Raw genomic sequence first — 23,169 nt, 5'->3', positions numbered from 1 at the left:
AATTCACTAACATCGCTGAAACTTCTAGTATGTTTGCTGATAATGATAAACAGACTGCCATCAACAGGATTTACAAAGAGGATTTATATAAAATAAAGAAATAACCTGTTTTGAAAGCATTATCCTCCTTTTGTCCTTTTTGCCCACTTAAAATATCTTTATAGGACTGTTGTGCAATTTCTGGTCCTGTTTGGCCAGAACTCGATTGAAAAAGGCATTTTTAATGGCAATGAGACTTTCACAGAATAAATTAAGGATAAATAGAAATCACTTTGCCAAAACAAAACAAAAACAAACAGATTCCAGCTTCTAACTTGTGACAGGAAAGTTCACTGTTGCTCAAAAGTAGTTGATATCATTCATAAGAAATATGGCTGAAATATGGGATAAAATTGACAGATTATAAGCCAAAAAGTAATTTACCACAGTTTAAATACTGGGGATCATCACTGAGCAAATACTGTAAATCACTCTTTGCTACGACACCCACTTGCGCATGCGTCTTGCAGTTTGAGTGGCTCACACGTGGGTGCAGAGGTCCAGCCATCCTTCCATCCATTCAGTCAGTCAGTGTGCAGACCGCAGCTAACCCAGCCGCTTTCAGTCTGTCCTGCAGGAGCAGAAGTCACTCCGGGACTCCAGCAGAGACCAGGTTTGATCCCAGACAGCGTAACTGCTGCTGCACGTAAGTTAGCTAATGTGCTTTCTGCTAACTCTGCTGCCTTTTAGCCGCTTAGCTTCCACACAGGAAACATGGAAAACTCCCCCAGCTCTTTTTAGACACGAGTCACTTATTAAGAAGTTGTATCCCTTATAATGTGTCGTTGTTGTGTTTCAGTCAGTTGACACAGAGGTGTGTGTGTGTGTGTGTGTGTGTGTGTGTGTGTGTGTGTGTGTTTATGTTGAAGGGGGTTGCAGTTTGTAGCGTGTTAAACACTAACAGAAAACTCCTGACCGTGCAGTGTGTGACCTGCAATCAGTGGGCCATTTGTCAGGATCAGGATTGTGTGTGTGATTTTATATTGGACATAGTTCTGCATTTATTATTGTAATGTAGGTTTTATTAAGTGTAAAATTAAGGAAGTTTAATAGAATGTTCACCTGAGCCACAGCAAATATATATAAGGAAATGAATAAATACTTTTGAAACCATGAAATCATAAGTGTTAATGACAAACATCTCTTATCTCTTGAAAATCTGATGACATGAATTATTTTTTAATTAGAATATTTTTAATGAGTGCTAGGGTACTGCTCATTTTTCTTTAGGGGAGCCCGGAATTTCTTATGTGGAGGAAAAAAACTTATTCTCTGCACATATGTCAATACATGTAGAGTACAGATCAAAGAAAACCTTCACATGTTGGTTTTCTAACCTTGCAAAAGTGTTATACATGTTTATAATTCAAACAACTTGAGTCTGGATCTAGACATTTTCCAGATGTTTTACCAAAAACGGATTAACTTTTTTTTGTAATTAAAAATTGGAATAGTTAATGACTTGAATACAACTTTCAAACTTTGTTGTGGTCCCTGGGTTGTATGTTCAACATGCTGATATCGTTGGCTTTCTGTGACGATTTGCAACCTTTTTCTCCTTTTGAATCAAACGTACAGTGGACTGAAAACTTTTAAAAACTACAAATAAATTGAGATCGTGCAGTATTAATAGTTGTTATTTGTTTTGAACTTAATGTACAGTAAATGAAAATTAGATTTCAGTGCGTTTTCTGCTAATGTAAATTCTTAGAATTTCAAATCAAAATAAAGTGATCTGTACCAGCGTTCTTCCTCTTAGCTCCTGTTCCACCTTTGTAGCAAATTTCATGAAATTCACCTCTGTAGTTTGTGTAATCTTGCTGAAAATCCAAAAAAAAGACCTTTAAGAAAAAGCCTAAGTCGGAGTGAGAATTTATCTTGTAACATCCTCTCTGTTCTGTGTGCCTTCGAGGTCCTTGGTACAAAATGTGCAGATTCAGCCTCCCTCCTCTTTCTTTTATCCCTTCATTAAATCGCTGACTCCATGATGATGAAATCCGGGCGCTGTGTGGCCCATAGCATGTTGCAGGACTCCAGTTCTTTTTCCTGTTTGGGTTCAGAATGACGTGTAGCCCAATCCTGCTATAGCGTAATGGTTTGTAATCAAAATATTTAAAGCTCTTAAAGCTTTTGAAAACTGCCATATCTAAACATAGATTACTCTGCTATACTGATAGATGGCTTTCACAGCCTCTCTGAGGTCTTGCGGAGGTGTTGGAATGGGTTGTAGGCTTTTTGCAGTATTACGAGTGGCCTGGTATCTCATTATTGGTTTGTCTTGACCTGAATCGATCTGGAGACTAGGGTCGGCACACTTAATATTGGTCATCAATTTCATACTTTGGACTCTGATTTAATGACTCGTTACTTCAGAAAATGCAGTTAGTAATAGGCTAAATCAATTCTATTGACAAATGATGCCTAAAATTCACCTTCTTTGACCCTCTACAATTGATTTGACTAATGCACTACCCTCTGCCTTTAAACTGGATTTGTGTATCTCTTCATCAGTCATGGCTGTCGTGAGGTTCTACAGTAATGAAGCTCTGAAAAGTCGGGCCTTACAAAGGGCAGCAAAGCTCTACCCACATCTGTTAGTCACGACCGAGCTGTGCTACAATGTGGAACTGACAGGTGAGTGTGTAACAGGCCTTGAAGATGCTAATTATTATGGATGTGGGTAGAATGAGGATTAAAGTCACTGAATTCACCTTAAAGGTTTCTTACTAGTCTACCACTTAAAATGTCACATTTACATCTGTTTATAATGTTTTGTCCTGCTGTGATTTTTCTCCTGCAGGCTGCGAGAGTCTCAGCGATGAGCAGAAGGGGGTTCTACTCTGGTTGTTTCGTCATCCTCTGCACGCAGAGCCGCTGTCTGAGAAACCAAACCTCACAGAGGGCAGTGGGGAGAAACTGGTGGAGATCGGGCCCAGGTACTGCTGCCTGGTTTTTAGAGATAATTCATTTGCATCTCAGTCTTTTTGCTTAGCACAAAACACACAGATGCCATCTGCAGTTGCTTTACCAGGCAATCCCTGCTCTTATTTCGAAAGTTCAGTCACTGCCAAGCAGCTAGCCCTGGCCTTTCCCTGTGAATCCTGACTTGATGAGGTCCTGGCTAGGTAGCAATCAGCTGCTTTACCAGCGAGGATCCGACATCCACCTCCACTGTTTTTGGATTGCAGCTGGGATTGCTAGTCCTTGTTCTTTTTTGAGATCCACAGCACCTCTCTAACTAAAATGGTTCAGATATTGCAGTCCTAGGCAGCAGGTCGCGATTACGAGCTGGAAGAAAGATACAAATCTGTACCTGTGCATTTTCAAATGTTTGTGTTCCAGGTGCTGTATGTTTGTTTTCTTGGCAGTTGGCGATACATTGTGCATTTCTATTTGTACTCTATTCTTTGACCACATATACCCCAACTTTTTTTCTTTCTTTTTTTTCCCTCCTGCCTTAGACATTGTCATTCTGTATGAATAAGATTCCAGTTAGTGAAATGAGAACTTAAGGTTATGAAATACAGGAAACAAAGAAGTCAAACTGGTAAACTGCAAACAAGCCAGGCCGTGAGGGTTCTGGCCAAGACGTTTGTGACTTCCTGTAGCATACATTAAAATAAATACCGTCTGTACTGAACAATGTTAGGCAGGTGTTCACTGTGACTAAGGGTAAGTAATATGGAAATCTTTAAAAGTGCTGAGCAGACTGTAGGCGAGCCTGACTTAAAAGTAAATAGGGAAACATATGGTACAGTTTTAATTAAAATAATTCTTTTAAATCGTTCATATGAGAGAAAGTCTACATTATAAAAAAGTCTTTTATGTTATATTTTCAGGTTGAACTTCTCCACTGCCTGGTCCACTAACGCTGTGTCCATCTGCCAGAGTGCCGGTCTCACTAATGTCACCCGAGTTGAGCTGTCGCGCAGGTTTCTCATCAAGGTGCGAACACACACACACAGAAAAATCTACGCATATATATATACTTTTCTTTTTTTTTTCGCGACTTTACTTTCTGGGTCTAATGTGAACTGTCTCTGCTTCAGCCCAAGACCGAGCAGAGTGTGAGTGAAATCAGTGGAGATGTAAAGAAGCTGATTGAGTGTCTGTATGACAGCATGACGGAGTGCATCTATCAACACCCCATCACCTCCTTCACTGTGGAAACAGAACCTCAGGCGGTGTTCGACGTGGACATCCTGGGGAAGGGTCGCTCAGCCTTGGAGAGCGCTAACGATGAGCTGGGTGAGAATTTATTCATTTTATATTTTTTTACACTTTAATAGAGTTTCCTTACTGGGGCTCTCTTAATTAATGGAGCATTATTGAGCTTCATCCTCTTTTAATCTCTGCTTTTACTTTCCTCAATCAGTCTTTTATTGCATTTAATGAACTGTGACCTGCCTCTCTCTTCTCTTTGTCTGCTCTTCCTTTATGCTGCTTCTCAGTCTTACAGTGGTCTGTGAGTACACTGCTAATAACGTCACATGATGCATGACATTATTACTTAGCTGGTTGAAGTCACAGGACGGCAGTGATGCTGCTGATTATCTTGCACGTGCACGTGTGTGTCTAATGTAAAACCCTAAAGAGATAAAGGCTCAGTCGATTGAAGGACTGAATAAACTGATCTGAGTGATATTTGAAGCCAAGATTTTTGTTTTGTTTGTTTCTGGTTGACTAAAGGTTTTTAGTCCTTGTACCTGACCATTTTCTTTGTTAGTTTGTTTGTTAAGGTTTGTAACACACAGAAAACAAGGGACTGAACCAGTGCTTAGTCCACACATGGCAAAAAACTTACAACATATTATTTTATTTTTTATCTTTAAGTGCTTAGTTACAGGCAGTATGTCATAAAATCCCAGTTTTACAGGCATAAAATGGTATTTTTGTACCCATGTGGTGATTCTTAATGAGCTATTAACTAAAAATTTGGCGTATCTCAGCATGGTGTGTAGTTTGTCCTTAAAAAAATTGAGTAAACTGGAGAACAAATGACTTATTGGCAGACCTAAAAAAAAAAAAAGGTGAATGGTATCTGAAATGGAGTAAAAGCAGAAAACACTGTCAGTCATGGACGGGCCTTCCCGGAGCCCTGACCTCAGCATCACTGAACACTGTGAGATCATCTTGTCATCGGTTTTATAACCGTACCGACTCTATTTTTGTCTTAAATACTATATTAACATTAACATGCAAATAAATTAGAAGTGGCTTGAGACATTACTGTATAAGATAATAAAAGCAGTTAAGTTATTTTCCTAGAAAAAGTTGGATGCAGCGGTTAATCACACTTTAAAATCATTTTTGTTTCCCTAGTGACGCTGATTTTATTTAAGGATCATTGCTAAGTTAAGGTGTGTCGTTTCTAAGTCGTTCTTGGTTTTAATATTTTCTTACTTAAATTATTGCTATTTACCGCTCTTAACGAACCATCTTTAAAATCCATTGCAGTCTGTCCAAAATGCAGCTGCACATCTTTTAACTGTTTCCAAGAAGAGATGTCTTGCATCTTTATTCACTCTCTGTTAGCTTTAGAGTCAATTTTAAAATTCCCGTTTTAGCTTTGAAGCTAAAGCGCTCCAGTATCTCGCACTCGGTGTCTCTCCTTCGGGTTTATGAGCCCGTTGTAACATGATCTTCTATTCGCCGACCTGGAGCTGCAGTCACACTGCGGTGAAAGCTGTAGGCTGACAGAAACAGCCAGTTGCAATTGTTTGACCAGACGACCCTGTGTCCTCTTCAAACTCCCTAATTTTTCCTTTAAATAATATTTAAAGTTCAAGGAAATCTCCTGCAAAAACAAGCTCAATAAATATGTGATGATTTCTGACTTGCCAAAATGATTAAGATTGCAGTTACAGCCCACAGTAAAAATACTTTTTGCAGCCATACGAACAAGTCAGTTCTGTCATCTGTGCGTAACGGCGATTTTCTGTGTAATGACCCAGAACTGTAAAACATTTCATGTGTCTGCACGCTGAGTGATTATTTCCTCCTAATAATGTGAACAGGTTTCAGGCTGACACCAGCCACAGCGACAGAACGTGGCGTGCGTTCTTATGTTCATGCTCTGCTTATTCGCTCAGCTTCATTAACATTCACAAGCAGCTCAAAGAAATGAGAATCATTTCAGTGCACGTACTTTGTAGGCGCCGCCATGCTCGGCTGGTGAATTGAGGAGATAATTAAAAAGAGGTATATGTGGAATTTGTTCTGACTACAGCTGCTTTGAATCCTTGTGAAATCAATTTTACACTCAGTGTTTTGGTGTTTAATAGATGGGACACAAGTTTGTTATGCAGTGTGGATCCTTGGAATACTAATTGTAAAGTGTTCATGCTAAGTACTGCTTAAGTTTAAGTGCAGTGGAAGTGATCAAATTTATGTATAAACGAGCCAAAGCCATCTCAGAGTTGTCGGATTTCTTGTGTTTTGAAGCATGTTTGAATGCATGGGAGTGTGTCGATTGATTTTTGTTTCGCCCGAGGGTTAGATGATATTTTTCCAAGTTTATATATAGAGAACAATTCAGGGGAAGAAATGCTGACCGAAGCGCTGTGCACCTTTTTAGAAGAGCACGTTTTGAATCGATAGTAAATGGATGGAAACTACTCAGTGCTCTTTAAATGATCTGGTGATGCCATGTGGTTGTTTTTTCAGTATTGAGAAACTTTATGTATGCACTTTTGTGGTTGGTGCAGGCTTGGCCTTTGACTCCTGGGATCTGGACTACTACACATCGATGTTCCAGAGGATTGAAAGGAACCCCACCAGTGTGGAATGTTTTGACCTGGCCCAGTCCAATAGGTGGGGTCGTCCGCAGTGAACAGATTGGCGGGACTGCTCTGTGTGTTGTGTGTTTTTGGTATTTATACGCTGCAAGGCTTTCTTTGTCCTTCCCAGTGAGCACAGTCGTCACTGGTTCTTCCGGGGGCGGATGGTGATCGACGGGAAGGAGCAGAAGGAGACTCTTTTCAGCCTCATAATGGACACGCAGCGGCACAGCAACCAGAACAACGTCATCAAGTTCTGCGACAACAGCAGGTAGTAGTGGCGACAGCAGGGGCGAGCACACTCGTGAGCGTGTCTGTCTATTTTGGCTCACTGTAAATTTTCTGTGTGTGTTCAGTGGCATCAAAGGCATGGAGCTTGAGTTCATTTACCCAAAAGACCCATCCCAAGCGAGCCCGTATGAGACTCGGCGCTCACTAAGACATGTCATCTTCACAGCAGAGACGCACAACTTCCCGACTGGTTAGGGCGCAAAAAGTTTTGTACTTATTTAAAATGCAAGTTTCTGTTTTTACCTGAGATTAATCGTGAGCTGGATGGACATTTTAGGTGTATCACCGTTCAGCGGAGCAACAACAGGGACTGGTGGTCGTATCAGAGATGTCCAGAGTGCCGGACGAGGAGGCCACGTCATTGCTGGCACTGCAGGATACTGCTTCGGGAACCTGCACATACCAGGTCCAAGACTCTATGCATCTAATGCATCTAACAAATTTCCCACGTGTGGGACTAATAAAGGTTATCTTATCTACTATTTAAGGGCAAGCTTTAAAACAGCTGTCCCCAACCTTTGTTGCACCATGGACCGGTTTAATGTCAGACAATATTTTCACGGACCGGCCTTTAAGGTGTCACAGATAAATAAAATAAAAATAAAATGATACAACTAAGACAAAAACTGTGGTGTTTTGTAAATACTAAACACGAATTCACTGTCTAACTTTAGTAGCAGCGTCCTCCTGAAATGCAGCAACAACATTGAGAGTAACGTCCTCCTCTCTCCCCCTTAATGCTCTCTGGTTGCTATGGTAACATGTAAATATTTCTTTCAAAATAAGACGCACAACTACAACACGGGAAAAGACCCAAGGAAACAGAGTTGACGATAAAAACCCTGAAAATCATAAATTTCACACCCGAGCATCAACTCTCGCGCCCCGGTACCAAACGACTCATGGACCGGCCCGGGGATGGAGGACCGCTGCTTTAAAACCTACAGGACAACAAATTAAAATCCACATATTAGAGTTGTGATATATTATAATAAGTCTTCACTTCACAGAAGTTTTAAATACCTAAATGTAGTTTTTATCGATGAGTCATTTTGGCACCATGTGAGGCTGCTAAAATGGTTTTGGTTAGAAGTTGATGTTGATCAGTGAGTTGCCAGTTGAGGAAAGTAAAAAGGTGGTTTCATTAAAGTATAATAATTTTCTCTTTTAAAGGTAAAATTGAAGAATTTGACCACATGCATTTAGATAAAGCTAGATGTCATCTGGATAACAGTTAAAAAGAATCTGAAAGTCTTGAATGATTTGCCACACACTTGGCATCTGTACAGAAAATGGATAATGGTCTAATAATGAAACCCTGAGGCACAACATGCCAAATGTAAAATAGATGCATTTTTGTTAATAAGGTATCAGAAAACATGGTTGGACTGTGCTGCACAGAAACTGACCTTGAGTCAACATGTCTTTCCATCTGTAGGATATGATCTCCCATGGGAGTGTAAAGGAGAGGGATGGGAGTATCCCTCCACCTTTGCCCCTCCTCTGCAGGTGGCCATTGAGGCCAGCGATGGAGCGTCGGACTACGGCAACAAGTTTGGAGAACCTGTCCTCTCAGGTAGGACGACCGTACACACTAAACACATAAGTTTAAACAAGAACGCAAATCCAATACTATCTCTGTTGTTGCAGAAAATTCATTTTGTCTCTTTTCCTCAGACTGCTTCCCAAAAACATTGCATCTTTAAATCTGTAACCTGTTTTCTAACATAACTGTACAAATTTATGAATGACTATCGAATTATTTTGGCACTTCTTTAACACATAACCTTCCTTTAGGCTTTGCTCGTTCCTTCGGCATGCGGCTGGCTAATGGGGAGCGACGGGAGTGGATTAAACCGATCATGTTCAGTGGTGGTCTCGGTTCTATCGAAGATCTACACGTGAAGAAAGAAGCGCCAGAGCCTGGTGATGCTTTAACACACTGTGTGAAATGACATTAATCAATTCAGAGGCTATATTTACACACATTGATCAGAGACTCTCTGCTGCTCTGCTGTCCATCAGGAATGGAGGTGGTGAAGATCGGAGGGCCGGTGTACAGGATCGGTGTAGGAGGAGGAGCAGCCTCTTCTGTTCAAGTATGGACACTACAATTAATCAATGACCTCGCGTGACGTGAATGTTTTTCAGTATTTAAGTACATGTAAACTTGTAGGTTCAGGGGGACAACTCCAGCGACAGGGATCTGGGTGCTGTCCAGAGGGGAGATGCTGAGATGGAGCAAAAGATGAACCGTGCTATCAGGGCATGCCTGGAAAGAAGTGGCGGAAATCCAATCTGCAGTATACATGATCAGGGGGCAGGAGGAAATGGTGAGGAAAATGTGGCTTCTTTAAGAGGTTATATAAAGAAAGAGAGAAAAACCAAGGTATTGAACCTATACTCTCATTTCTTTTTTTTAGGTAATGTGCTCAAGGAGCTCAGTGAGCCAGCAGGAGCTGTGATATACTGCAGTAGATTCAAGGTAATCACCACATGAACACAGCTTTCTGTTTGTGTTTTTAAACACATTTCTTGTATTTTCTTTTAAATAGATAAATGTCTGGATTTTTTTTATGCTTTGTGTTGTAGAAAGGTGACCCCACACTGAGTGTGCTGGAGCTTTGGGGGGCTGAGTATCAGGAGAGCAATGCCCTCCTGCTGCAGCCATCAGATCGGTCCTTCCTGGAGAGGGTGTGTCAAAGGGAGAAGTGTCCTGTTGACTTTGTGGGAAACATCACAGGAGACGGCAAGGCACGTTTTAGACTGGCTCGAGTCGATAAATGCACATCTATCATACCGGTCATTTCACCTTGTTGGCTAGGTCATAATGCCACAAGTGTCTCACTGAGTAAATCCACGCTCAGTGAATTACTGATTTCTCACTCAGATTGTTCTGGTCCGTGACGAGGGAGGAAGTGGCGATGAGGCAGACAGCGGGCGTTGTCCTGTGGACTTGCAGCTGGAGTGGGTTCTGGGAAAAATGCCGCAGAAGGAGTTTAAGATGGAGTCACTGGCCCTGAATCATCAAACACTGAGTCTTCCTGCTGGGCTGACTGTCAAAGATGCTCTGCACAGAGTTTTACGTTTGCCTGCTGTGGCGTCCAAACGCTACCTGACCAACAAGGTGTGTGTATATACCCGTCTTACAGTCTCTTGTTTTTAGAAATAACTTGTGCAGACACTGATTCTCTCTGTTGTCTCTCTCTCCCTCCATCAGGTGGACCGGTCTGTGACTGGCTTGGTTGCCCAGCAACAGTGTGTCGGCCCTCTTCACACCCCATTGGCCGATGTGGCTGTTGTTGCTCTATCACCTTTCAGCCTAGGAGGAGCAGCAACAGCCATTGGGGAGCAGCCAATTAAAGGGCTGGTGTGTCCTGCAGCAGGGGCTCGCATGGCTGTGGGTGAGGCTCTGACCAATCTGGTGTTTGCAAGGGTAACAGAACTAAAGGTGAGTAAATATGCAGAAACAAACAAGCTTAATTAATATATCGCAGATATGCAAAAATGTAAAAAGGTGTATTTTTAATCCCAGCATGATGTAATTATTGGAATTTTATTATTATTATTATTATTTTTAAAATCTTGTCAGGATGTGAAGTGCAGTGGTAACTGGATGTGGGCTGCTAAGCTGCCTGGAGAGGGGGCATGCCTGTGGGAAGCCTGCCAAGCCATGTGTGCAGTCATGGGTCAGCTGGGAGTGGCCATCGATGGAGGCAAGGACTCTCTGAGCATGGCTGCTAGAGTTGGAAAAGAGACGGTCAAAGCTCCAGGTACTCTGTGTGTGTGTGTGTGTGTGTGTGTGTGTGTGTGAGAGCTGTCTAAACTTAGCTTTTGCTCTGCTTCTTTTTCAGGTGCTCTTGTTATTTCAGCATATGCTGTTTGCCCTGACATCACTGCTACTGTGACGCCTGATCTCGAGGATCCAGATGGCAAAGGTATAACGCACACACCAAGACTCAAATCTGTCAGTGTTTTAATGGCATAAAAAATAAGTTAATTTTCCTTAGTTTTTTTATTTCTATTTTCATGCTTCTCTAACTCACGCTGCGCACATCGTGATCTCAGTAACAGACAGCTTGCCTCTGACTTTTTGTCCTCTGTCTGCAGGCGTGTTGTTGTGGGTTCCTCTCAGTCCAGGCCATCATCGTCTAGGAGGCTCTGCCCTGGCTCAGTGCTACAGCCAGCTGGGAGACTGCTCTCCTGACCTGGACCAGCCAGAACTATTGACAGCCTGTTTCAACACCACTCAGAAACTCATACACGGTCAGTTTGCACAGGGAAAACATCTCCCTGCCACAGAAAGGGGAAAAAGTTGGCATCGAATTATACTGGGAGCAAAGTTTTCTTCAGTGTGGTTTTTTTTTTTTTTTTTTTTGTCCCCCCCCCCCCCCCCCCCCCTTTCAGTTTTGTTTAAATATTCCTTTAAATTCTTACTGCACAGCCACAGCTCTGCACTGTGACGAGAGAGCCACCTAGTGGCTTGGAAAGCTCCTAAAAAAATAAGAACAACAACATGTAATCTATTTTGTGTCCTTTCAGATCGCCTGCTGAGTGCAGGTCATGACATCAGTGACGGAGGCCTTCTTACCTGCTTGCTAGAGATGGCGTTTGCAGGAAACCGTGGGATTGATGTTGAATTGACTTCACAAGGAGCTGGAGGTTAGAGCCTGAATGTGTTATTTCCCTTTCCTTACCAGTTAATTACACATACATAATGCAAAATAACTGTGTCTTTACAATCTTTTGCCACGTGCAGTCATGGAGCTGTTGTTCAGCGAGGAGCTGGGTTTGGTTCTGGAGGTTTCTCAGTCAGATTTAGAAACTGTGTGTCAAAGATACAGCGATGCAGGCGTCCAGTGCCTTCATATCGGCAGAACATGTGGCTTTGGACCAGAAGCCATGGTGAGATGTTAAACCTGGCACGGACTCGGGTCTTGTGTCTTTGTAAGGGATGACCGCTGTCTTTCATTGCACTTGTCTTCCAGATCAGGGTCCGTGTAGATGGAAAGGAGGTGCTGAGGGAGCTGCTGCCTGACCTCAGAGCAATGTGGGAGGACACGAGTTTCCAGCTGGAGCGTCTCCAAGCCAATGAGCTGTATATTAAACAGGAGGAGGAGGGGCTATCAAAGAGGACACAGCCATACTTTAAACTGACCTTTAACCCCTCTGAAATGCCCACCATCAGCCAACCTGGTATCAGTGACTTATTGTACTCCAGAATTGGAATTAATGGTTGTTTTTATTATGAAGTCAAACACTCTTTGATTATTTAATTGTCTATAAACTATAATTTAGCATAACAGTTGTACATGCTGTCAGAGGGTGTATCCCCACTGGGGAAGTCCTCCAAGAACAACAAACCTTTGAAACATTTTATTCAGTTCGCTAGTGTTTCAAACTGCCAGCAGCAACACTGAACTGATGCAACAGCTAGCCGCTAACTGGTAATGCATTGTCATCCATTGTTGTTTTTCTTTATAAGTCTGTTTTATCTTATGTATTTTCACTTTACATCATTTCCCAGTGTGCTGAATGGAATGAAACCATATTTATTTAGTGGTTGGACAGCACCACTAAATTCTTAATCATTTAAATTCATCAGGTTTAGTCAGATATAATCATTTATTAATACTCTGTGATTTTTTTATTATGTTTTTTTTGTATTTTAAACTGTTCTGCTCTTTTAGCATGTGTTGCTGTGGTCAGAGAGGAGGGCAGTAATGGAGATCGAGAGATGTCTGTCTCTCTGTACATGGCGGGCTTTGAGGTCATTAACAACAGCTTTATGAACCAGATATCTGCTCATCTAAATCTAAACTGTGTTGCATGTGTTCATTATTGAGCTTTGCAATGTAAATGTGTGTGTAGGTTTGGGATGTCACCATGCAGGACCTGTGTACTGGCTCAGTAACCCTGGACCCTTTCAAAGCAGTTGTTTTTGTTGGTGGTTTCAGCTATGCAGACGTCCTGGGATCAGCTAAAGGTAAATGCACTCGCATGCACTCAGACGTAAACCACTGTGAGGTACATATTATTTTTTTCCTGCGTAACAATATTACTTTTTCATAAAGGTTGGGCAGCTACTGTTGCCTACAACTCCAAAGCCAAGGCTGAATTTGATCGTTTCCGACAACGTGAGGATACAGTGAGTCTGGGCGTATGTAATGGTTGTCAGCTGCTCGCCTTGCTGGGCTGGGTGGGAGAGAGCGAGGAAGGAGTGGGTAAGAGGACATTGCAAAGAAATGTTTCTTGAAAATGTGATTGAAATAAAGCAACACAATACCTTAGTAGTGAATTAAAACAGAATTGTTTAGAATAATTTTTAATCCTGATGTTTGTTTGTTTTTCTTGGCTTTTTTATTCTCACCAGAATCTGAAGTGGTGCTGAGTCACAATAAGTCAGGCAGGTTTGAGTCGCGTTTTGTCAGCGTTGGGATCCAGGACTCTCCATCCATCTGGCTGAGAGGCATGGAGGGCTCAGCGCTGGGAGTCTGGGTTGCACATGGAGAAGGTAAAGTCAGATCAGCATGAGAGGTCTACTGCTAAGCAGGATTTGTAGTCAGGTTTAAACGAGCGTGCTTAGTATCATGACAGTGGGTCACAACTTACTAAACTAAATCACAGTGGTAACTTACGCTTAACTTAAACTCACCAGCAGTAAAAACAGTACCAACAAACCAGTTCTGTTCTATTGGAAAATGGTGTCTTAGAACAGCGGTCCCCAACCCCCTGGCCGGTACTGGTCTGAGAGTTGAGACTTAGGTGTGAAATTTGTGGTTTTCAGGGTTTTTATCCTAAAAACCATAAATAATAAACCATAAATCCTTTATCATTATTTTTTATTGTTTTTATCATTAACTTGGTTTCCCTGGGTCTTTTCCTGTGTGTCATGAATGACCCACATGTAAATAAGACTTCTATTATATGCACAATAAAGCAACGGTCCCCAAACCCCAGGCCGCGGACTGGTACCGGGCCACAAGAGTTGAGGCTCGGGTGTAAAATTCATGGTTTTCAGGATTCTTATAGTTTTTATCATTAACTCAGTTTCCCTGGGTCTTTTCCCATGTGTTGTGAATAAATCTTCTTTTGTTGGTACCGGTGCTGGTTTTATTTTGTTGTATTTATCCGCGACACCTTAAAGGCCAGTCCGTGAAAATATTGTTGGACATAAACCGGTCTGTGGCGCAAAAAAGGTTGGGGACCGCTGTCTTAGAAGACACTAGAGTAGGGGTGGGGGAACTCCAGGCCTCAAGGGCCAGTGTCCTGCAGGTTTTAGCAGGTGTCCTTGATCCAGCACAGCTGATTTATATGGCTAATATACATCCTCAACATGTCTTGAAGTTCTCCAGAGGCCTGGTAATAAACTAATCATTTGATTCATGTGTGTTGACCCAGGGTGATATTTAAAACCTGCAGAACACCGGCCCTTGAGGCCTGGAGTTCCCCACCCCTGCACTAGAGGATCCTATGGAGTTCAAATATTCAGAGATGATGATAGATCAGGAGTTGATCAACCAAACATGAACAAGCTTGGCCACAGGGCATCCTAAGCCCAGGATGTTATCAGATCAGATATCATCATGTTGCCTACCAAACATCAAGGGGCTAAAATGATCCATATGTAGCATTTATTCTTACAACAGCTTGCAACTATGTTATGACTAGGGATGGGTACCGGTGACATAAACGGTAGTAACCAGACCGAAAAGCAGCGCACATTTCGGTGCTTTATTTCGGTGCTTTTTTTTTCCTGAGCTGTGATACACTTTAGATTCTAGCCAATCATTTTACGTTTCCGAGGATAGTAGGCGGGTCCAGGTACGTACGTTCTTTTAGAGCAGAGCTACAGATTAAAAACACCCAAGGCAAAGCGGTCAAAAGTCTGGCTGTACTTCATAGCAAAATATGCAAACTCAGCAGCCTGCAACAAGTGCTTTAAGCTGATACTGTGATACTGTGCAAAGGAGGTAACACCTCAAATCCGATGAAACACCTGGCGACGCATAGCGTTTTTTGAAAAGCCGAGAAATGCGCCGTATTTGATAGCTTGCTGCGAGACCTCACACCGTGCACATCTACTGCGGGTGGGTTGCCTGTTATCGGACCCGGAGTTAGCAACATCCCCCAAAAACACGAAGAGGAGAGTCCTGGCCCCTAGCCCTGCCAGTGTAGCAGAAATGATGACGGAGGATGATGCAGCAGCAGCCGTTCTTCTCTGCGTGAGTAGCTTAATGTTGTTCATGTGTAATTTACGTTGAGTAGGCTAACCACGTTATTACATTAATGCATGTAAGGTGAACTAGCAAACATCATCATATCTACATGCGGCTGTCTTCTTGTTTGATGGCAGATACTCCCTTCACCCTGGCCAAAAAGGCTAAAATGACCAAAGAAAGAGTGGAAAACAGTTAAACATGAGAGGTTTTTGGACAAAGTTTGTGTTTTTTCCATTGTTTAAGCACTGCTTCCAGCCAAGAGTGATACCATATATGCCCCGTAGCTGCAGAAAAGGCTAACATTGTTATCTTTTTACAAAAAAAACAGCTGAACATGAGAGGTTTTTGGGCAAAGTTTGTGTTTTCCATTCTTTAAGCACCGGTTTGAGCACCGTTTAAGCACCGGCACCGTTTCAAAAGTACCGGTTTGGCACCGGTATCGGATAAAACCTAAACGATACCCATCCCTAGTTATGACTGCTCAATTTTCAACAGGCATAAAATAGTATTTTGCATCAACAAGGTGATTATCAAGGCACTATTAGCTGGCAAACTTGGCATATCTTCTCATGATGCACTGTCTCTAAAAACTTTGCAGAAACTGTATAAGTACAAAAGACGATGTGGCAGGCTTAAAAGCTATCTGCAGGAAATAGATAGTAGCTGACATTCATGTCCTTAAGAAATAGGGGAGAAAGAAAAGCAGAAACCTGGCATAAGACCTGAGAGATGACATGTTTCTCTTCAGCTGATCTATCTGCTGTTCACTAAACCCTCATCAGAAATAGTCTCGGTGGAAGGTTGGCTGACGAGAAGTCGTTTTTGAGGGAGGGAAATGGAAGTGGGGGAAAAAGCTGAGGTATATCAGATTACACAAGAGCTGGACCGAAAATCTGTCGCATCTGCAAAACTCGTTGGAGGCTGTCGTGGTTCGGCCCTGCTTTTCAGCCATGGTGTTGGGATCTTGTCAGAATGTATGGAATTATGAATATAGGAAAGTATGCACTAAAAGGTGGTCATAGCCAAAATGTTCTAGCTTTATATATTTCCATTAAAACTTTGCACACGTCAATAAATCACTCAGCTATTTATCATTTTTCTAGCAGAATGTACAGAAATGATGAGCCCCCCTCTTTAAACTTGCATAACATCAAAGATTAATCTGGTTGCCTAACAAGTCAGTGAGTCCGTACGCTCTGTAATCAGCACCTGTGTTTAGTATTGATTTTTCCCCTAACCTTTTTCTTTCCCGTAGGTCTTGTGCAATTCCGTAGCTCTCGGGCTCAGGACCTGATTATTTCTGGTGGACTAGCCCCCCTCCGTTACCTTGACGACCAGGGTCATCCCACTGAAGAGTACCCTCTCAACCCTAACGGCTCACCGCAGGGTATCGCAGGACTCTGCTCCAGGGATGGCAGACACCTGGCCATGATGCCCCACCCGGAGCGCTGCACCCTGAGCTGGCAGTGGCCCTGGGCCCCAAGGGACTTCAGACCTTCTCTCACACCTTCACCCTGGCTGCGTATGTTCAAGAACGCAGCTTCTTGGTGCAGCAATCAAGAGTGATATTCCTCCATTAACATGTTTCTAGTGCTGTCAAAGTAGGGTGTCAACTAAAACTGCCATGTCTGTTTACGTTTTGTTGCCCAGCTCTTTACTTACTGGGGTACGCTGGTGTTTATGCATTATTACTGCCTGTTATACTTTATTGACTTATGGATTAAACATGAATTCCATAGGTTTAATCTGCATATTGTACAAAACTGCAGGTCTGCTGTTATTAGTGTTGGTCTGCTGAAACATCCACTACTGAACTTGCTAACAATAAATGATTTAATACTGGAAAAACGTGGTGTTGTGTGACATGATAAAGAACAGCTATATAAATCAATAAATATTGTTTATTTAAACGATAAAAACTTAAATTTATACAATGTCAAGTATTTACATGGATGTCAATAATACAGTACTGACGTGACACATGTTCTGTAGCTTACTGGAACAACACGTTTGTGTACACTGGTACAGATTTTTTTTTTAAAGGGAAAACAAAGACAAGTCAAACACTTAAGGACTCAAGAAGGGTTAAGGATTTGTAACCACATCTGAACCTACAAATTGCATAACATCATATTTTTAGTTAGTTTAGCATGAACTCTGTAAACAGTTCACAAAAACACCTGGAATCTGAATCTACATTTAGGGAGGCTCAGACAACCTCTAACACCTTGACTGTTGCATGCTGTGCAGTTGTCAATATTCTTCTAACCACTAATCCAGCCAGAGGGAAGAAATTCAATAAAAGTCCATGTCTTAACAGCTTGTGCTGCCACGCTCCAGCTGCTCATGCTCTCTAAAGTGAATCTCCCATCACTCCCTGTGAGGTTGTAGCATTTCCAGGTTGTCCTCTCTCTGGTGTTATTTGCTGGTTGATATTGATAACACAGATAAGGAGCAGGATGACCACCACCAGGTCGTCCAGGAGACCTAGCAGTCCACAGAGAGAGGGGTCTGTTTCTAGGGTACTCGATGAAGACACTGCATCCAGAGCAGGGGAGGAGATGGACATCACGGTCCCCACGCAGCACAGGGCAACCCTGAACAGAAACAGCCACACGAGTCCTCCCATGGTGCCCAGGCCACGAACCAGTAACTGCAGAAGCAAGGGGGTGTCACAGAGGTAGTCCGTTACCTGGAGGGGTGAGTATGCAGGAGGACATCAGACAACCAGATACCAAACATTTCAAGTTGGCGCAATCAAAAATGATCCACAAGATTTTTGACTGAGCACTTCGACATGGGTCAGGGGTATTCTGCTGATTTCCTGATGCTGCATTTATTATATTTGTGTCTCTCTTAAAAGCAAGAAATAAATTATTCTAAATGTATAGTCAAAAGTAGTTCCAGTTCTTAAGCATGAACGCTACAGGATATGTTTTCAAAGAAAAAAAACACACAAAGAAGGTCACGTGGCTTCTAGGTGTGTCATTGTGAGCTGTTGAGCTCATACCTCCTTTGTCTATCACTGTTGGTTAAACAGGACAATAACTGCTAGGTTGCATAAGAGGTATTCCCTTTTCTAACTCTTCGAGGAAATAATGAAAGAATTCTTTTCTTCCCTTTCAGATGCCCTGATAGATACCACGGCTTATGATATCTTAGAATAATAATAATAATAAAAGTATTCTTGGCTCTTCGATAGGTGAGTTTGCTGTTGGGGAGTAGCAGTACAATATTGTTACCGATGTTTTAACAGAGTACTGACCCTGCGCGGAGCTCCAGAATAACGTTTGTTGTAGGCTGTGATTTCATCGAGAACTTCTTTTGACTGCTGGTCTGATCGGGTCTCGCTGAACAGGTGGCAGAGCACGCTGACCTGCAAGATTGCAAGCATTTTTATTTCACGTCCACGCTCGTAACACATTTATGATGTACAGTAAAAGAACTAGGAGAATAACGCACCTTCTGTCTGCAAAGAGGACAACTGATTGCATCTAACCATGACCCATGCCTCCAATAGGTGATAAGACAGAGAGCTGCAGAATCAAACACAACTATTTATTTAACTCGTCATTTAATCTATAATAGATAGTATCAAGGTTGGATGAGTGCATTCATGCCATAAATGTTACTCAAAAGCTACAGATATGAACATCTAATTGACCATCTCAGATATGCCCAAAGAAATTCCAGGAGAAACACTTCCTAATAGGAATTTGCAGAATTATCCAGAATTTCAGGTTCTCAGTTCTACTGTTTAGTTTTTTGTTTTTTTTAAAGCAATAAGTTTATGCACAGTCATGGTTCTGGGTCATAACTCTGCATAAACTGGCTTTTGTTGTTATACTTAAGCAATCTTTGGCTGCCACATATAAATATGAGATATTTTTAAAAATTCATATTGGAAACATGAGAGATCACCATCCCAAGTTTTGGATATTCTTCAAAGAATATTATGCGCCTTGAATATGAGAAGCTGTGAACAAAATATCAGTCCTCTACCTGCAAAAATGTGGTGTCTTTAGGTCTCCAAATCTGCTGGTAGAGATTGGACATAATATTTCAGGGATTTCAACAACAGTCATTATATGCTATCCACTCTTGAGACTTTATATTCATAGTGCCATGTTACCAGATATTTACACCAGAAAACTGAAGGATCTAGCTCAAGTTATTTAAAAAAAAACAATCCCTAAATGACAGAACCTGAAATGTATTCCCCATTGAGAAGTCAACCTTTCTCCTGGATTCTTTTTTTCAGGCAAATCTAAGGTAAATGACCCTGTAGCAAAAATTACAAGAGCCCTTCTCAAAAGCAGATTTGTAAAGACCTGAACATTTTTACATGGTTAGCCTAATATACGGATACGAGCTCTGTTTTTTTATTCTATGTATTATACACCTCTCAGGTCAACTCATAGCGCAACTCTCCTTAATGCTCCAAGTGTAGATTATGAATTTGGGTTAATGATGCTGAGGTTTTGCTTTCCTAGTAGCGGGCATAAAACCTCCATCTCGCATCGTCTGTGAACACATACCTTACTGTGTTTGGTCGTTTGCTCCTCTATCTACAAGTGTAATGGGTGGACCGTGGCAAACGTTAATTATTAAAAGCCAAACAGATGGGCCAAACAGATGGGCCTGAAACAGCTACAGCACACTACTTCTACACTGATCAGTGAATAAATCGCATAAACTAAGACACGAAGTGTGAGCCCTAATCACAGATGATTGACCGAACGGGTGTGTGCATAAAATAATTAGAGTCTGAGAAGATTTTGGTCAGTTTGTGTAAATGTGTGCAGGATCTCGTACCGCAGAACAAATGGCCGCAGTTCGTCTGGACTGGGAATCTGGCCGTCTGCAGGCAGACTGGGCAGTGCCAGTCTCGTCTGTTCGAAGACTGACATGCCTGCATGGATTCCTAAAAACAGGAGAGACGAGGAGACATAGAAGAGAAGACATAAGTGAAAAGTAGGAAGAAAAAAAAAGGACAATGACAGAAGAATCGATAAGCGTTTTCTATTCCTATTCCTGGTGTTCATGGATTTCAAGTGAAATAATCTTTGAAAAGCTTATACCGATGTAACGGTGAAACACAGAACACAACACAACAGAAAACTTTTGATTTGAGTCATGCAAGCAGTGACATCAACTTCCTCCACCAGACTGTGCCCCCAATAAAAGCAATAAATTACCTTTTTTATAACCCAGGAAGTGTCTTATAAATAATGTTTTCCCAGTTTCCGTGTAGGAGAAACTGTTTTAAAAATCCAAATTAATGTAACTCTTTAAGTTAAAGCATGAGATTCACCCAAGTGCTTCAGAGATAGTGACAAAGAGAAGTGTAACCCCCACTGAAAACAAGGAAATATAATAAGCCCCTGCATGACATGAGCTTTACTGTGAGTGTATGCGTTTGTGTGAACCACTCACCTTTAGGCAGCTCATATACATTGATGTTGACTGATCAGGTGTGCACAGCAAATACGTGGATTATCCTACAGGCGACCCTGACTCAGTGGAACTTCAGTCTGATCTGAAACACAACATGACATAGCAACATAGATAAACACACCTGTAATGCTAGTTTATCTAAATAATGATTTAATTATTGATGTGTGAGATAAAGAGAACAGAAGCTCAGCTCTTCTCTGTTTGCGGATTACGGCTACTGATGCTCCGACTTCAGCGTTCGGACTGCTAATTTAAATGGTTTGTAAAGCTTAGCCTGCACTAACAGGTGAAATATTTTTTTCAGATGGAAAGATGAAACTGTTAATAACAATATGCTCAAATCAAAGAAGGCTGCAGGTTTATAACAGATTTCATTTGTCAAATAACTTCAGTATCAATTTATGGCTCAGATCACCTAATGGGCTTAACATTAGGTCTGGTCTTTCATACAAATCAAGAAATCTGTAAGAAACACACTCAACAAATTCCCCCAAACCTTCTCTAACAATTTGGTAAAGCACAAAATCATATTTCTATTACAGAAAACATTGGAAAAAAAGACTCACCTGGACTTAAATCTGTTGCACGGGTGTATAGAGGTTAGGCAGATAGATAATCAGTGTCTTCTAGAAGGAAGTGAAGTGCTGCCCAACAGCATCACTGAACAAAATAAATTGAAGCTCCCTGTTAATGATCAACTACATTTTCCAATATCAGCTGGCCTGTGAGTCTTTCTACTTAAAGGGGACAGCATTGTCAGATCAATACATTGGTGCTTTGTACAAAACTCACTTACTTCCCTTTAAAATAGGCAGCTGTCAACCTTTAGTCTCAAAATAAATACAAAAAAACGAGAAAAAAAATCAACATATTTGTTCCTTCAGTCTGGCCAGAGGTAACCGGTTTGGGTCGCATGACCAGATCAAAGCCAGAAAAGATTCCTCCTACGCTTTGTTTAAGTAGGTTATATTTGAACTTGCCAATAATTTACCCAGAGTTTACTTAGCCAAAACCTTGTCCATGCAATGCTTTTTTATATTACTACACCAAGGGTACTTCAACTGATCCTTTGATCCAAATCCAAGTTGCAATGTGAAAGTAAGAAATGTCTAAATCGGTGGATAGTAAAACCATTAAAAACAGAGTACTACATGAACATAGCATTGACTTACTGTGGCAAATATTTGTGGCAAAGCAACCTGTCTGGTAGTGCCAAATGTTGTGACAGCCATCACGTACTTTTCCAAGGCAGCTATTGCAGAAATATCTTGTCAAATATTTGCCCTGGCACTTCACCATACCTTAAACGCTAAAAAAGGGAAGTTCATGTGGATCAAATCCTCTAAAAATAGCCACTATAGGGTCAAGGTCTGAGTGGCAGAAATCAGGAGATAAATGAGGTCCTCATCCAAAGAGAGTTTAATGGGTAAAGTCCAGAGTCAGTTCAAGCACGTACTATTTTATGAGTGTGTCAAATTTTAGCTTTGATTTGTGATCATTAGGTTGCTTGCTGAGTGATGTAACAATCCCTTTATAATAGGTGCTCTTTAAGATTTGTTTGTAATTTTCCATGGTGTGGCTTGGGAAAGCATGTGACACAGAGAAGATTTCATATCAACTAGACACAACCTCATGTGAGGCATAAAATAAATGGGTAACTTGAGAAATTTATAGCCTTCATGGGAAATGATTTACTCGCAGAGAGTAGCTGACATGCTGCCAGGGTTTTAGTGGCTCTTTGGGAACAGTGCAGATTACAGAAATACTTGTATAGCCAATAAAACGTGTCCTAGGGATTATCATTCCAACAGCATTTATCTTAAAGCTCTGCCTAAGAAAATTTGCTGTGCAGGATTTTTAATTTGTTGGGTGTGATAATAAAATATTTTAAAGCAGAGAAGCCAAACATGATATAAACTGCAGTGAATAGATGTTGGCTGAGCAAGCTTGAGCCACATTTATGTTTGGGCCACTATCTCTTGCTCAGTATCACTTTTTACATGGTTTTGGTTGTGGCTTGTTTCAAGCAGCAAATAGTTTGAAATATTTACCTTTGCCTGCAAATCTGATTGTTTTTTTGGGAATTCGATACTGTCTGGTTTCTCCTTAAGTTATCATATCAGTGTATAAAGACTTTAGTCACGATGCTGTAGCCTCGAGCAGGGTTTTTACTACTTAACTGTTAACTGCAGGTGAAATGACGACCTCATTTGGGGGAAATGGATACTGTAACCTTTATAGAACACAATAAATAATACTAAATTAGCCACGCTCCATTTTCTTCTAATAACTTTTTGTTTTCCTGTTCCCTAATATCGGTGGGCAAAGAAAACGACTGAACGGACAAAAAATGTGTTTATTTTGTGCAGATAAGTGAGGCG

General features: G+C 41.4%; 2 protein-coding genes across 6 annotated transcripts; one reads left to right on the top strand and one right to left on the bottom strand.

Annotated features, from left to right (window-relative positions):
- The first annotated feature begins 238 nt into the window (after positions 1-238).
- On the top strand, positions 239-17,221 carry pfas (phosphoribosylformylglycinamidine synthase). Its single transcript, XM_085447940.1, has 28 exons — positions 239-685; positions 2,551-2,673; positions 2,840-2,975; positions 3,879-3,984; positions 4,089-4,287; positions 6,747-6,852; positions 6,949-7,089; positions 7,175-7,299; positions 7,387-7,515; positions 8,548-8,685; positions 8,907-9,035; positions 9,135-9,208; positions 9,286-9,442; positions 9,533-9,594; positions 9,702-9,863; positions 10,000-10,236; positions 10,330-10,560; positions 10,702-10,882; positions 10,964-11,047; positions 11,220-11,375; positions 11,652-11,771; positions 11,869-12,014; positions 12,098-12,305; positions 12,800-12,879; positions 12,981-13,095; positions 13,184-13,333; positions 13,483-13,623; positions 16,587-17,221. The coding sequence occupies exons 2-28, from the start codon at positions 2,553-2,555 to the stop codon at positions 16,895-16,897; spliced, it is 3,945 nt and encodes a 1,314-aa protein (XP_085304066.1). The 5' UTR covers positions 239-685; positions 2,551-2,552; the 3' UTR covers positions 16,898-17,221.
- On the bottom strand, positions 17,215-23,130 carry LOC146680152 (E3 ubiquitin-protein ligase RNF170). 5 transcript variants are annotated; one of them, XM_085447941.1, is made up of 7 exons: positions 22,969-23,130; positions 21,355-21,448; positions 20,768-20,870; positions 20,147-20,255; positions 18,794-18,867; positions 18,597-18,707; positions 17,215-18,023 (listed from the first exon to the last, which is right to left on the bottom strand). In XM_085447941.1, exons 3-7 carry the CDS (start codon positions 20,786-20,788, stop codon positions 17,685-17,687), a joined length of 654 nt encoding a protein of 217 aa, XP_085304067.1. In that variant the 5' UTR covers positions 20,789-20,870; positions 21,355-21,448; positions 22,969-23,130; the 3' UTR covers positions 17,215-17,684. The 5 variants fall into 5 exon arrangements, with proteins under 5 accessions (XP_085304067.1, XP_085304069.1, XP_085304068.1 ...); XM_085447943.1 differs by lacking the exon at positions 22,969-23,130 and adding an exon at positions 22,840-22,961; XM_085447942.1 differs by lacking the exon at positions 22,969-23,130 and adding an exon at positions 21,961-22,816.
- Positions 23,131-23,169: the final 39 nt, after the last annotated feature.

Source organism: Copadichromis virginalis, linkage group LG23 (assembly GCF_057382275.1).
Source record: "Copadichromis virginalis isolate Kocher_CV1m ecotype Utaka linkage group LG23, C_Virginalis_male_GT1.1, whole genome shotgun sequence".
Taxonomy (NCBI): Eukaryota; Metazoa; Chordata; class Actinopteri; order Cichliformes; family Cichlidae; genus Copadichromis; species Copadichromis virginalis.
Note: the sequence above shows the minus strand (reverse complement) of the source record. Positions and strands in the feature narration are given on the sequence as shown.